The 15,345-nt window shown below is 44.8% G+C and overlaps 2 protein-coding genes across 2 annotated transcripts in view; both read left to right on the forward strand.

The window, feature by feature from the left end:
* Positions 1 to 2,005, forward strand: part of LOC119348311 (selT-like protein) — a 6,079-nt gene extending 4,074 nt beyond the window's left edge. The window contains exons 4-5 of the mRNA XM_037616509.1: positions 669 to 984; positions 1,595 to 2,005. Coding sequence (XP_037472406.1) covers positions 669 to 984; positions 1,595 to 1,711 — 433 coding nt within the window. The 3' untranslated portion in view covers positions 1,712 to 2,005. The remainder of the gene's footprint in view (positions 1 to 668; positions 985 to 1,594) is intronic.
* Positions 2,006 to 2,379: 374 nt separating this feature from the next.
* LOC119350571 lies at positions 2,380 to 5,543 on the forward strand. The gene is made up of 3 exons (XM_037618332.1): positions 2,380 to 3,673; positions 4,228 to 4,348; positions 5,196 to 5,543. Exons 1-2 carry the CDS (start codon positions 2,380 to 2,382, stop codon positions 4,299 to 4,301), a joined length of 1,368 nt encoding a protein of 455 aa, XP_037474229.1. The 3' UTR covers positions 4,302 to 4,348; positions 5,196 to 5,543.
* Positions 5,544 to 15,345: the final 9,802 nt, after the last annotated feature.

The raw sequence follows: 15,345 nt of genomic DNA on the forward strand, positions 1-15,345 counted from the left end.
AGAGGTTCATGGAGGGATTGGAGGGTCTGGGATGACCTAGTTGGTGGATCCTTCAGGCCTATCATCAACAGAGCAGGCATGATATGTGCGACCTTCCTTTAGGGAAGACACGTCTTTAGCTACCAGTGAATATTGAATATCTGCGCTGTGCACTGGGTAGCTGGGTTGTAGTAGTAGGGACTTTACTCACATTAGGATTAAGGTGCTTACCACTAGTACAACCTCTCTATCAAAATGCAAGACATTTTTTGGTTTTACATAGGGCATAAAAAGCGTCTTACTTTTTGTTACGGAGGGAATAAACTCTTAACATACAATGTGGCTACTACTACTCATCTGAACTTCAGTTTTGACACAACTAAGCTGGCTCTCCATTACCTGTCAGTGTATCAGAGGATTGTTGGCACAACTGAGCTAGCTCTGCTCTCTTTTACGCTCTTTTGGCCTTCATTATATGACCCGCAGTCGTGAGCACCACTACATTGTATGGGGCTTTACTTGAACCTGTTTCCTTATCTTGAGTTCCCGATATTACTTGAAAAGGACATCGTATGACATAGGATTAAGTTAGTATGCGATGCCATCATATTTCATCCTCCTATAAATACTGTATATATTTTGCTTTGCACGTACAGGTTAAACTAAAAACTTTGACTTCCATTTTGCAGGGGAAATGCGATGACCATGAAGCGCATGCTGGAAACATCATTTCCTGGCATTAATGTTTTCTTGCATAATTATCCGCCAGCTTTCCCCAAGCGGGTACTGAGCAAAATCATGCCAGTTATTCAAGTCGGAGCCATTGCAACAATAATGGCTGGTGACCAGATTTTCCCCAAACTTGGCATTACTCCACCTCCATTGTTTTACTCATTGCGTGCCAATAGATTTGGAACCATGGCGACAATTTGGCTCATTGGCAATTTTGCCCAGTCTTTCCTACAAAGTTCTGGTGCCTTTGAAGTTTACTGCAATGGAGATTTGGTATGTTTCCTACATCAGACACACCATTCTCTTTCACTTCTTAACACATAAATTGCTTTCCTGCATGCTTGCATCATAAATTAGGCTTCATGAGATTCTAGTGTGCGCCCTTTCTCTTTCACTTCTGTTAGCACATAAATTGCTTTTCGACCCACTTCTTTTGACTACAAGTTCATTATATTGAAGGATTACTTCCACAAACAAAATATCACCCTTTGGCCTTGCTGTTTTATCACAGAGATGCTATCTTCCATAAACCGCTAAATGGATAAGGCTTGCTTTACCAACATGACTTGAACAGTAATACACTTATACATTTCTCTCGCTGAAACTTGTTCCACCTTCTCAGGTTTTCTCGAAGTTAACACATAAATTGCTTTTCTACCCACTTCTTTTGACTACAACTACAAGTTCATTATATTAAAAGATTGCTTCCACAAACAAAAAGTCACCCTTTTGCTTTGTGTTATCGATGTTCTTTTTCTCATGAGATTCTGTTGCTCTTCCTAGAAAAACTGCTACATGGAAAAGGCTTGCTTTACCGACATGACTTTAGCAGTAATACACGCATACATTTCTTGCTTACTGAAACTTGCTTCCACCTTTCCAGGTTTTCTCGAAGTTAGCCGAACAGAGGTTCCCTAGCGAGTTTGAGCTGCGCGATCTCATCGGCAGCAGGCTGCCACCTTCTCCATTCGGGAAAAACATGGGAAACGTCTTGTCTTAGTCGATGATCTCAGGAAGAATATCGTGCGCAGCACCGATTTATGTCTAGTTCTCTACTAAGGTATTTTATGGTTAGCTAGCTGATGTCGATCCTATCGAAACTCCACAGCTTGCCTGTAAACACTAGCTTCCGAATATGTGTGTGGTTTGTAAATGCCCTAAAAAATAACTTGCACGAGACAGTGACTGACAGTGCGATAATGCTGTATGAACACCTCCCACTATAATCGTGATTGCCTGATGCTGCTATGCTACTGGCAAAGGTCTGAAAATCTTCGCACTGAAGTTTAAGTCTTGTTTATTTTTTGGAGTAAATTCTTCTTGTTTGTGCTTGTTTTCTCAGTGGGTCATGTATGTTGATTCTTTGCATGCATCGTGCCGCTCGGACTACTGTCCGATTCGTCGCAGAATTGACATTTAGACGAATGTGTACAGCCCATGGGCTACTTTGAACTCGCAGAGTATTTTGGCGGGAGTAGGAGTTAACGAATTTTTGGACTCTGGAAAAAAAAAATCTGAAACGTGAGTTAATGAATTTTTGGACTTCGAAGTTCGAACTCACCTTATCTTGTCGTCTTCTCTGCGAGACCATGGGCTAGACAGCTAGACGGTACCCGCTCCTTTGTGCACCAAACCCATGGGCCAGCCAGAGACGCATGGACCGAGTCCATGTGCACCAAACCCCCTCTTTCCCATCCACCACAGATCGCTCACGTCAACGGCCAGAAGGACAAAGCTGCGCAAAACCCTGCCCCTCTTCGCCTCCAGATTCCAGAAGCAAGCAAGATGCTCCGACGCGTCGCCGGCGCCGCCGCGGCGCCCCTCCGACGCTGCCTCTGCACGGCGGCCTCGCGCCCTCCCTGGGCCCTCACCTACAGGATGGCGGCGCTGGGCGCGTCGGGGGCGCCGTCGCCGGCCGCGCGCGCGTCCTTGGACCTCCACCAGCCCCCCTGCGTCTCCCAGCTCTCCGTCCCCACCCACCTGGCCGACGGCATGGACCTGGCCGCCGCGACCATCCAGGCCGCGAGCTGCGACGGGCTCCTCCTCCTCGACTTCGCCGACACCGGCGACTGGCCCGAGGCCATCCGCGACTGCGGTGGCAGCAGCAAAGCGATGCCCGGATTGGCCGCGTGCGCCGCCGCCGTCGATCCGGGCGTCAGGCGCTTCGTCTGCAACCCTCTCAGCGGCCAGCTGTTCCGCCTCCCCGTCCCCAGCATGGATGCCGCGCTGACGACCACGCCCTTCGGCCTGCTCACCCAATCCGACGACCCCCACGGCCCGCCTGACAGGTTCGTGGTCGCTCAACTCTGCCTCCGGGAAAGGGACGGCCAAAGGGTCGTGCGCCGCTTTCGGTCCGAAACAGGGGAGTGGGACGAGCCGCCGCTGTTCGTCCCGTCCGCGGCCCCGGCTTGGCGCCCAATGCCGAACCACGAGGTGGTGGCGTTCGGCGACCGGCTGTGGTGGGTCGACCCTTTCTTTGGTGTCTTCTCTGTCGACCCATTCAGCGATCGGCCGGAGCATGGCTTCGTCGCGCTGCCGCGCTCGCTGCCCAACTTTGACATGGACGCGCCGCTCATGCTGTTCCGGCTCTTGGGTGTCAGCGAGGGGAAGCTGCGCTATGTCGAATTGACCACCAAGGAGCCGTTTATGCTCTACTCGTTCTCGCTCGACGACGAGGGGTCCTCCTGGAAGCTAACACATGAGAAAAGATTGAACCTGGTCTTGTCTGACAAATCCATACCTAGGGAATGTGAAATGCCGTGGATTTCTGCAATTGATCCATTCAATGCCAACATTTTCTATTTCAAACATGGTGACCTTGTCTGTGAACTCGACATTGATAAGGGGGAGACTGGGAGTAGTTCTTTTCCAGACAGCATCACCTCTCGGAGCTACAGCTCTGCCTTCTTTGTGCCTGTAATGCTCCCAACATGGCTTGAATCATACAACCTCCCGTGTGCAGGTATGCTTCTTCAACATGCATGCTTGATTCATTTGAATATTAAAGCTCTGAAGTTTCCTAGGCTTTAATTTTAGGGTGCACAAGTTGTAGTTTAACATATTTTTCAAATCATGTGTGTGGAACCCTTGTGCACAACATGGATATATTTGTAATTGACACAAATGGTATCTGTATTTAAGTTTCTGAAGGGGGTGATTGGGTGGCTGATATCTTAAATATTGTGTAGAATTAATCATTGCATATAGACCCATACGTTTTAGAACTAAACTGGCCATCATTAGCAGCGATTTATTCTAAAATGCTGCAGGCGGAATTTTGTAGTACTAGAGAATCTGGAGTATTTTTTTGATTGCAATGGATATGGGATTGTATATCATGTTGAGTAAAAATGTGTTCTCTATTTAATGTCAACATATATCTCTATGCAGCTGTCATGTTAAATGCCTAAGCGGTATTTTCTGATTCAATTCTTGGTGTAATGAAGAAAGATATATAGTTCTCATTGTTCTGTATCATTTGTGTTTAATTTCCTGTATCTATGGATATAACTGAAGGAACACTTTCGAGAAAGGCGACCAATGGAACAAGGAAGACTTTGGCAGACATGCTGGTTCGTGTTGACTGTTGACAAAGACCAGAAAAAAAAATCGAAGCACGCCAGCTAACTTATCTTTGGTACTTTCTCTTGAACAGTCTTCTTGTTTGGGTACTCTTCTTATTTTCACTTGATATTTAATCATATTTTTTCTTTCTCCTGTTCATGATTCTGCATATTTCCTATACTGCCCGTTCAACGTGTTACTTGCAGGAGTAAGTTTTTTTTTGAGAATCCTTGCAGGAGTAAGTAGTTTGGTCAAGTCACCATGTCGAACTGCTACCCTAATTTCCGATCCTTATACCATAATAATATTGTCATCCTTAATTCCAACTCCTATGCTGCATCAATAGTTTTTTCACTGGTACTGTCTTCAGTGCTTTGTACAGGAGTATTGTCTGAACTACTCTACTGCCATGCTGTTCTGACTTATACCCAATACCCTAGACATAATTAAAATGAGTAAAAGGCTAAAAGGTATCCTGCCTTCTCACCTTGATCAGCTTTATTCTTTCACTAGTCACAAATCCTGATATGTTTTTTTTTTGCGAAACAAATCCTGATATGTTGTTACCAAATCAAGACTGAACTGAAGTACTCCCTCCGTTCCTAAATATAAGTCTTTTTAGAAATTTCAAATGGACAACAACATACGGATGTATGTAGACATATTTTAGAGTGTAGATTCAGTCATTTTGCTTTGTATGTAGTCACTTATTGAAATCTCTAAAAAGACTTATATTTAGGAACGGAGGGAGTATGTTTCTTGCTAGTATCTCGTACGAAGTAACCTTGCCGTGTCTGAGATTTACAAAACAGACATACAGTGTTGTATTCTGGTATGAGTATATCACATGTTCTTTGTAGAAAAGTATGCAAGAGAATATTCAGGTATTTCTGTTTTACCGTTACTCTTTTGCCTTGCAGATTCCTTGCAATGGACCGACAACTGAGCTGATGGTGGTACTGGAAGACATGAACTCTCATTTTGGGGAAATGCTGGGACAATCTTGGCGTGTTCCGCTTGCTGATGCGCTCCCTGAACCATGGTCCATTCGATCGGCAATTTAGATGGAGCAGTCTAACACATGCACTGTTACTTGCAAGACACGATGCTTATCTTCTCCGCAGAATGTTATTGCACCTATCAAAAGATATGTTTGATCAGATTGTTTTGGTGCAATAGGTCATTTACCTGGTAATGATGATAAGAAATGCATGCGCTCTCTTTAATCTGGAATACAATGACCTTAAAATACTCTTTCCAATGGAACGTGGGCAATTTTTCTGGCACGTACGGAAAACGATATGTTCGCTGTTCGTTGTAAATGTTAGTTTGGTTCAATTGACCGGAGTTTAGGCCATTATTCCTACTAGCACAACTTACTTTCTGAACCTAATAACGTGTAACCCATCAAATAACCTTTGTATTTGGCTTAATGCTACACGTTATTCCACAGAACATTGCTATTCTAAAGAGTTAAATTCACCCACGGTCACTGTATTTGATCACAAAGTTCACTTTGGTCACTGGACTGCGGAATACCCAGATTACGGTGACCAATATCACATTAGTTAATAGCGCAAGTCACCGCATATGCTGCATCGTCGTATTTGTCCCACGTGGCGTACGATTTGACCTTTTGACCAGCCACACAAGCGAGGCGGGTTTTTCTTGCACTAGCGAGTTGATTTGGGGGGCTATTTTGCAAATTTTCCATTGTATTAAAACCCCCTCCGCCGTCCTCCAAATCCCTAGCCTTATTCCTCTTTCGCCGCCGGCCACCAAATCCCTAGCCTTATTCCTCTTTCGCCGTCGTCCTGCCGTCGCCCGCCCAGCACCGCTCATCGCTGGCGTCACCGCTTCTACAACGAGCTCTTCGTCCTCTGAAGCATGTCTGCATCGAGCTCCTGCCGCTCTTCTCACCGTGGCGGCGGTCCATTCATCCCCCTCATCGAGTGCCCGCGGGAGGGAGTGTGGTTGCCTGGTGAAGAAGCATGTTTTCGGCACTGAGGATCACCCTGGATGGGTGTACTACCGCTGCCCCGGCCATGGTGTAGGTTCTTTGACATTTGTTCTTCGAAAGCTAGGGTTTTTGCCACATTTGGTCTCTGATTTTGCATTCAATTTGACATAATGGATGCAATTTCTGGCATTGGGAGAGGGAGTATGTTTCTTTCTTGGTGGAGAAGATGTTTCTCACTGGAGGTAATGCTGTGGATGCAATTGGGTGGTCTGAAGATAGGAGAGAAGAGCTGGAGCAGCGCAATGAACAGAGAAGAGCTAGAGGGATAATGGCAGTAGGATTCAGGGGTTCATGCTCTGAGGAGAGGATGAGTGAATCATTGTTGCGGGTTAGCAGGCAGATTGTTCTTCTGTTGAAGATAGCCGTGGCAGTAGGTGTGCTTCTGTGTGTGCTGTGTGTGATGCTGGTGATGAAGAAGTGATGCAAGTGCTGGTTGAATTGTTGGTAGTATGAAGAAGCTGATTTAGTATGAAGTGATCTTAGTCATGCAAGTGTCCTCTTTTGGTTATGTAATGAGATGATGTTGGCTGTGGTAGGTGTGCTTCTGTAGGATTGGTTATGTATTGATGCTAGTAATGTAATGAAACTATGTAGTGGAGAAGTGTTCTACTGCTAATCAAATATGTTGTTGATCAATCTATGTTGCATATTATGTCTTTCTGTTGGAAAATATATGATCACAGTTGCTTTGTTTGCATTATTGTATTGTCATTTGACAAAATGATAAGTGGTAAGTGACAAATGAGAAAATGTTGGCAAAATGATAAGGATGCCAAAGATGATCACCAATACATATGTAACAAAGATGATCACCAGGCACTAATGTGAAGCACAAAATTGGTAGTACAAGCAACATTGATGATCACCAGTACAAGCAACAAAGATGATCACTAGTACAAGCAATACATATGACAAGCAACAAAGATGATCGCTAGTACAAGCAATATATATGACAAGCAACATATATAGCAAGCACAACATATCACCAGGATAAACAAGATAGTAAAGATCCCAACTTCACCAGAAGCACATGTCTAACAAGCATAACAGCAAGGTTAAGTTCAACACTGCCACACCACCAAATTTAAGTTCAACATGACAAGAAACACCAAAATGATGGACTAGTTCACCATAAGAACTTGATATAGACCAAACTTTCTACTTCCAAGGCTCTCTCAGCTCATCAAACATGCTGACCTTCCTGGATTTCTTGCTTCTAGAGCCACCTCTCATGTCATGTGCACTAGAAGAGGCCCTCTTAAGACTGTACCTGTTGTGCCGATCTTCCTTTCTTTTGGCAGCAAGCTCAGAAGCTTTTCTCTTCCTTGCCTCCTCTCTAGTAGCTGCCAGCTCTACTGCTTTCTTCTCTCTTTGTTGTAGTTTAATTGCTCTCTTGGCTTTAGCTACTTCCTTCTTCTTTGCAACATTAGCAACCCTTTTCTCTTGTGTTTTTTGTTTCTTTGCTTCTCTTTCTATTGCTTTCTTCTTTGCAGCTAGGTCTCTCTTCTCTTGTGCCTTAGCAGCTCTCTTCTCTGCTTGTAACGCCCCGGATACAACTTTCCATATTCGTAACTCCAACTCTTGCCTTTTCCGGAGATGCGATATGATATTTCCTTTGTGGTTGGGTTTTTGTCTTTTGTTTTGCATTTTGTTCATGTCTTGCTTTTCTTCTCATAGCATCATGCACATTGCATCTGCATGTTTTCATAAACTTGCATTCGCTCGTAGTTGCCGCTTCTTCCTTGTCCCTGTTGACCCCTCTCAGATCAACCGGACCGCTCTCTTCTCTCTCTTTTCCGAGCCCATCAAAACCCCTTGTCTCCATGGCGTTTTGCCAAACCCCCCTTGCGCGCGTCCGAAAACTGCCCCGAACCAGAACCGTTCAATCATCACCGTTGCATTCAGATCATCCCCAAATATCTACAAAACATCTCCGTTTTCTTAACTGGACGTCCTAACCTATTTATTTACGACTGCCCGATTGTAATCGAACGGACTGGATAGCCCCTAACCTAATCCCCTTGCTATATAAACTAGGCCCCAACCCTAAATTTTTGGATCAATGTCCCATCCTTCCGTGTCCGCCGCCGCCACTGTTCTCTCGGGATCCATCCCGATCCACCTAGCCCCTTTCCTCGTGTTCCAAATCGAACCAACCCACAGCCGCGCCGCTCCTCGCTTTCAGCGCCGCCCGCATGCCCCCCTGCCTACTGCCGCTGCCGCTCCAGCCAAGCTCTCCTCGTGCCCTGCAGCCATGGCGCCCGAGGCCTCCTGTCTCCTCATCGCCAGATCCCTGCGCGCCTGCAGTGCATTTGCCCGAGACCCCGAGCAGGAGCGCTCGGCTTCGTCTCCTCCTCCCGTGCGCCCCCATCTCGCGGAGCCAGCCGTGCCTTCCCGCCGGCGACGAGCAGCAGCACCCGAGCCCCTGTGCCGTGCTCCTCCTCTGCCCATGCGCCCGAGCTCGCCTGTTGTCGCGTGCCTCCAACCTCGACTCCTCTGCTCAGGACGTCCTCGCCGTTGACCAGGAAAAACCAGCTAATTCGGCGCCCCTGCTCCCTTCTCCTCGCTGATGGCTTTGCCCGCACCGGGGCACTCGAGCAGCCGCAGACCAAGCCGCCTCCCGCATGGCGTCGCTGACCACCTCTCCGGCAAGGCCCGTTCCCTTTTTCTCCTTCCTCCAATTCTCTCGCTCTCTATCTGATTTGAGTTGCGCCGCCATTCTTTTGCAGGAGCCACCTCCGCCGCCCTTGCCCATTCCTGGCCGGATCCCGCCGCCTGAGCCCCGTCCCCGGCCACCGGTGCCCTCGCCGGAGACCATCCGAGCCATGCCCAGCCACTCAAGCCCCGTGCCGCGGCCTCTGCTTCTGCTACAACGAGCGCTGCCCGCGTTGACTACCTCCGCATCGACCGAGCGGCCTCCCCTGCTCGCGTGTGGTCTGCGCCCCTCTTCCGGGCCTTGGCCCAGGGTGAGCAGCGCCCGCCCCCTCCCCTGTGCACCTTTCGGGCCAGCCAGATTCGGCCTGCATCATTTTTTTCGTTCTGGACGTTTTAGCTATTTATCCAGAAACTGCATATTTACAGATTGCACCCTCATGTTCATGCATTTAATAACTCACAAATGGTGCATCGGATTAAAATGTTTCCAACATGTAAAATGCTTAGTTTTTCATCTAGTTTCATAATTTGCCACTTTCATCCATGTTTAAGGTGTTTAAGTTGCTGTTTGCATTAATTTGCTAAAATGCCATGCTAAAATGATTTATTTCATAACTAAATAACCGTAGCTCGGTTTTAAATGTTCTTTATATGTAAATGGGGTGAAAAAATGCCTAGTTTAACATGGTGCACTTCATTTTGCTGTTTAACATCATTAAAATTGTGTTTAGGGCAGAATAGTACCAAAACTAAAATATGGACATGAGGATTTTCCGGAATTGTTGTTTGTTGTTCCGGCCTCATTTAAACTTGCCTAAATAGTTAGTTTACTTATGCTTCACCTCTTGCCATGTTTAACAACATTTAATATTGTTGGGTACATAAACGAGATTAAACTAAATATGTCAATGTGGTGTTTTGTCAATATGCAACTCGTTGCATATTGAGCTCCACTTAACTTGTAGTATTGTTTGTTGCACTTTGCCATGCCATGCCTCATTAAACCGGACATGCATCATACTTGATTGTGCATCATGCCATGATTATGCTTGTGTGTTTACCATGTTGTTTGTTTCTTTCCGGTGTTGCTTCTTAGTTCCGGTATTGTTGCGATTGTGAGGATTCGTTTGACTACTCCCGTTCGTCTTCTTCATGGACTCGTTCTTCTTCCTAGCGGGATTTCAGGCAAGATGACCGCTACCCTGGATCTCACTACTATCATTGCTATGCTAATTGCTTCATTCTATCGCTATGCTGCGCTAACTATCACCTGTTTATCAAGCCTCCCTATTTGCCATGTCAGCCTCTAACCTTTTTCACCCTTCCTAGCAAACCATTGCTTGGCTATGTTACCGCTTTGCTCAGCCCTCTTATAGCATTGCTAGTTGCAGCTGAAGTTGAAGATTGCTCCATGGTGAACATGATTATGTTGGGATATCACAATATCTCTTATTTAATTAATGCATCTATATACGTGGTAAAGGGTGGAAGACTCGGCCTTATGCCTAGTTTTTTGTTCCACTCTTGCCGCCCTAGTTTCCGTCATACCAGTGCTATGTTCGCGGATTTTACGTTCCTAACGCGGTTGGGTGATTTATGGGACCCCCTTGACAGTTCGCTTTGAATAAAACTCCTCCAGCAAGGCCCAACCTTGGTTTTACCATTTGCCTCACCACCACCTACTTTTCCCTTGGGAGTCACTCTCTCGAGGGTCATCTTTATTTTAGCCCCCCCCGGGCCAATGCTTGTCCAAGTGTTGGTCCGAACCGAGTAGACTGCGGGGCCCCCTCGGGGAAACTCGAGGTCTGGTTTTACTCGTAGGATGTCTCATCCGGTGTTGCCCTGAGAACGAGATATGTGCAGCTCCTATCGGGATTGTCGGCGCATCGGGCGGCTTTGCTGGACTTGTTTTACCATTGTCGAAATGTCTTGTAAACCGGGATTTCGAGTCTGATCGGGTCTTCCTGGGAGAAGGTATATCCTTCGTTGATCGCGAGAGCTTATCATGGGCTAAGTTGGGACACCCCTGCAGGGTTTAAACTTTTGAAAGCCGTGCCCGCGGTTATGTGGCAGATGGGAATTTGTTAATGTCCGGTTGTAGATAACTTGACACCAGATCCGAATTAAAACGCATCAACCACGTGTGTAGCCGTGATGGTCTCTTTTCGGCGGAGTCCGGGAAGTGAACACGGTTTTGGGTTATGTTTAACGTAAGTAGGAGTTCAGGATCACTTCTTGATCATTGCTAGCTTCACGACCGTTCCACTTGCTCTCTTCTCGCTCTTATTTGCGTATGTTAGCCACCATATATGCTTAGTCGCTGCTACAACCTCACCACTTTACCCCTTCCTTTCCCATTAAGCTTTGCTAGTCTTGATACCCATGGTAATGGGATTGCTGAGTCCTCGTGGCTCATAGATTACTACAACAACAGTTGCAGGTACAGGTTTATGCGATGATCTTGACGCGAAGCGATGTTTGCTTGTTTCAGAGTTCTTCTTCTGCTTCTTCTTCGATCAGGGGATAGGTTCCAGGTCGGCAGCCTGGCCTAGCAGGGTGGATGTCATTTGAGTTTCTGTTTGTGTTTCATCCGTAGTCGGATGGTGCTCTTTTGTAAGATGATGTTGTATTCGTGTGGCATTGTATGCCTTTTGTATGTGTCCCCATCTATTATGTGATGTTGATGTAATGATATCCACCTTGCAAAAGCATTTCAATATGCGGTTCTATCCTTGGTGGGACCTTCGAGTCTCTTTAGGATAGTATCGCATATTGGACGTGACAAGTTGGTAATCAGAGCCTCGACCGACCATAGGAGCCCCCTTGATTGTTGGCCGTTGTTGAGTCTAGAAGAAAAACGTTTTGAGTCTTAGGATTATATATATCGGAGAGTAGGATTCTTTTTACTCCTCAATCCCTTCGTCGCTCTGGTGAGGCCTCCTAACGTAGATGTTTTGTCTTTCCTCTCCTCAATTTTTCACAATTTTTTTAGGATCACGCGGGTATCTTGGAATTGTTCCGATGGTTTTGTGACGAGAACATTGTTCTTGGTGCCTCCTGTCTTTTATGTGGCAGTGACCCGGGGAGTTGAGCTCCGAGGTGTTGTCGTCACAATTTTATCATTGCAGTTCTGGAATACCTGAGTTTTGCCGACATCGAAAATCTCTTTTATGCAGTTGTTGGTGAGATAACCTCGACGCCACCCAGTACTGGGGAGTTTGGGAGTATTGCCATAGCTCGTATAACAGATGCTTTTCGAAGGTTGAGGTACACGATTTCCGGAGTTTTCTTGGTTATGTGTTGACGGATGGATACAACTGGATGTAGGGATTGTTAGTTTGGGTGAGATATATTGCTTCCCCTGTATCCCCAACACCAGATTGCATAAGCAGAAAGTTTCGGGAGTTTTATAGGTGGGAATTCAAGTAGCTCCTAGAATATCTTTCCGACAGATGCATGATATGGGATTGGGTAAATCTCTATCATATGTTTGTTCCGGCTTATTCTGCAAGCCAAATCCTTTGTTTTGTTTTATTTGTGGTATTCGAGTTGCTTTGAAGTCAAATCTTGAATCCATACCTTTCCTAAACGGTGTTCTCATATTTCTATGGGAGTACTAATCCTTTTGATCATCGAGATTGTCATGTCAATTCTTTCCAACCGGTGTGCTTCTCTTCAAGTAGATCCGATCATTTCAACATTTGTGAGATCAATTCTAAGTCTTCTCAACGGTATCTGTTTCATCTGTCCCCAAGTTGCCTTTGTTTTCCCGCCCTCCCACCTTTTTTTTCAAGGACTCAAATTTCTTAATCATGTATCCTCTTATTTGAGAGAAGTCTCTTCATTCTTTTCTTTTGATGTTCTTATCCGGTGATTTCCCATGAAGATGCTCAACAGTTTCAAGTTCATCATCCTTCATTGTTGTTTCTTCTCCGGTGGATCCAATTCAAGCTTTCGATATTTATCATATTCTTTTCCTCGTTTCTAATGCTTTCTCATGCCGATGCACCTCTTAATCATTCACTTCTTCCTATTCATTTGTTCTAGAGTGCTGAAGATATCTCAAAAGACTTGTGTTTCCATTCTCAATCCACTCAATATATTTCGAGGTTGTTATCTCATTCAAGCCATTTAATTCAACCGGTGCAACCTCTCTTTGAAATTGTTCAACGGTGTTTTCTTTTGAGTGGGCCCTAACCCACAGGTCTTTTCCCAGGATCTTACCTGACTCTTCTAATTTATCCGGAGCGATTTCCAAAGTCTTTCGAAGTTTGACGTGAGAATGAATTTTCATCAGTCATATCCCTTCTCCAAGATCGTTTTCAAAATATTTTGATCATTGCTTCATCATTTCTATTCTTCTTTGATCCGAAGTGCCTCAATAGTTTTGGTGGTTCTCGTCATCATTCTCAACATGTGAAGACCGAAGAAGTGTTTCCTCTAAATCTTGATCCATTCTCTTGAAGATTCATGGTTCTAGCTTCATGCCATCCTCATAATTGTTTTCGATTGTGAGAATTCTTTTCACCCATCCGAAGCATTTCGTGAGTTCTTTCCATTTTATTCCTACGAAGGCCATCATTTCGGGCTTATTCATTCTCAGCTTTTAGCTCTCCTTCTCCATATTCTACCGGTGCATCATTCAAGTATTCTCTAATAAGCTCATGATCTCTTCATTCACTTGTATCTAAATCCCCTCAAGTATCTACATTCTTTCCGGTGATTTGTGCCTTTGCTACTTTCATTTTAAATTCTTACGGTGGTTCGTTCGAGATTCCTCTTCCTTTGCTACCATATCAATTCATTCGTTCTTTTCAATCCTACCGGTGGTTCATGAAGACCTTCTCAAGTTTATGCTATATCTCTCTTAATCCTTTTTCAACGGGAATAAGTAGTATGCCAAATCCGTTGTTTGTCATCAATTTAAATTGGTGAAGGATATGCATAACGTAATTCTTATTATTGTTTCATCCAAGTGATCTAGTTTCTTCTTTCCAGAGTTGTTCATCTTGTCACATTTCTCGGTTCGAGATGCCTCATCTTTTCCTTTTCCGGAGTTCCAAGTTTTCTCGGTTATATTGTCGTGAAGCTCCACCTAAATCATTGCAAGGCTTCACCTTGTGTTTTCAACTTCTCTTTCTTTTTATCATCCTTTTATTACCGGAGTTCTCTATGGAGGCTCTACATGATGGTTCATCAAGGATTTAAGTCACTCTTGAGATGTTCGTCAAGATTTTTGTTGGAAGAGCTCAAGTATTCTTATTCTTGCATTTCGAAGTGCAATTCTTTCTACCTTATCTTTTGAGGTGGTGTTATGTCACTCTTGACAATTTCCTTCATGTTTCATGATTCATATGTTGTCAAGAATGAGGTATTTTAAATCCATCATTTTCTATTCGTTCAAGAGATCTTTTCGACCAATCAACTTCTTCGTTGGAGTTATCTTGTGTCAGATTTCACCTAAAGCTTTTCCTTAAGGGTTGTTGCTATTTGTGGTGATTATGCATGACCCAAGCTTGCTCTTTATCCTCTTGGTGGAAGAAGTTTTCATCTCTTTGGGGCTCTCAATCAAATCAATGGTTTCCATTAGTGGCCGGTTGTCACCTCAGCATTTTGAGATGTTTGCCATAAGCCCACAACAAGCTTGTGCTTTTCGTTGTTGATTTTCCAACAACTCCGTTCAATTCTTCTTTGCAAGGATGCTTTCCAAGCTCATTTGTGGCAGAAGTTGGCATTTCCTTCTCCATTCTGTTATTCCAATGATCTATCTTCTATTCTTCATTCCGGAGGCTTTGTGAGGTTGCTCTCGTTGACCCATCATCTCATCTTGTCAAGATCATGTTATTTTCTTGCTTATCCAAGTTCTTTCTTCTTATCAAGTTCTGCCTCTCTTTTCAACCTAAGTGCTGTCTACAATCTTCTTACCCATTGTGCCATTCTTTCAATAGTACTGGAGGCAGTGTGTTGTTGTCTTCATTAAGTATCATCCCATCTTCTCAAGTTCATGTTCTATTCCTTACGTGTTCAACCGGAGTGCTGTCCGAATTCTTCATCTCTCATCTTGTTTTAATCGGAGTGGTTTCGAATTCTATCTTGTCCATTAAACTCTTGATTCATGTCTTTGCAACCTTCAAGTTCTCGTCATATCCCTTGTTCCTCTTCTAACAGAGTGTTTTCAACTATGTTCATCTTCATTGTTTTCTTTCTTTCATTTTGCTCAACCTCTCAAGGTTCATGGTTTTCACTCGTTTGTCGAAGAAGCAACTTTGTTTCACCTCTTGCCCTTCCGTTTCTCCCCGGTGCCATCCTTAGATCTCGGGACGAGATCCTCTCGTAGTGGTGGAGTGTTGTAACGCCCCGGATACAACTTTCCATATTCGTAACTCCAACTCTTG

This window comes from Triticum dicoccoides, chromosome 1B (genome assembly GCF_002162155.2).
Source record: "Triticum dicoccoides isolate Atlit2015 ecotype Zavitan chromosome 1B, WEW_v2.0, whole genome shotgun sequence".
In the NCBI taxonomy this organism is placed as follows: Eukaryota; Viridiplantae; Streptophyta; class Magnoliopsida; order Poales; family Poaceae; genus Triticum; species Triticum dicoccoides.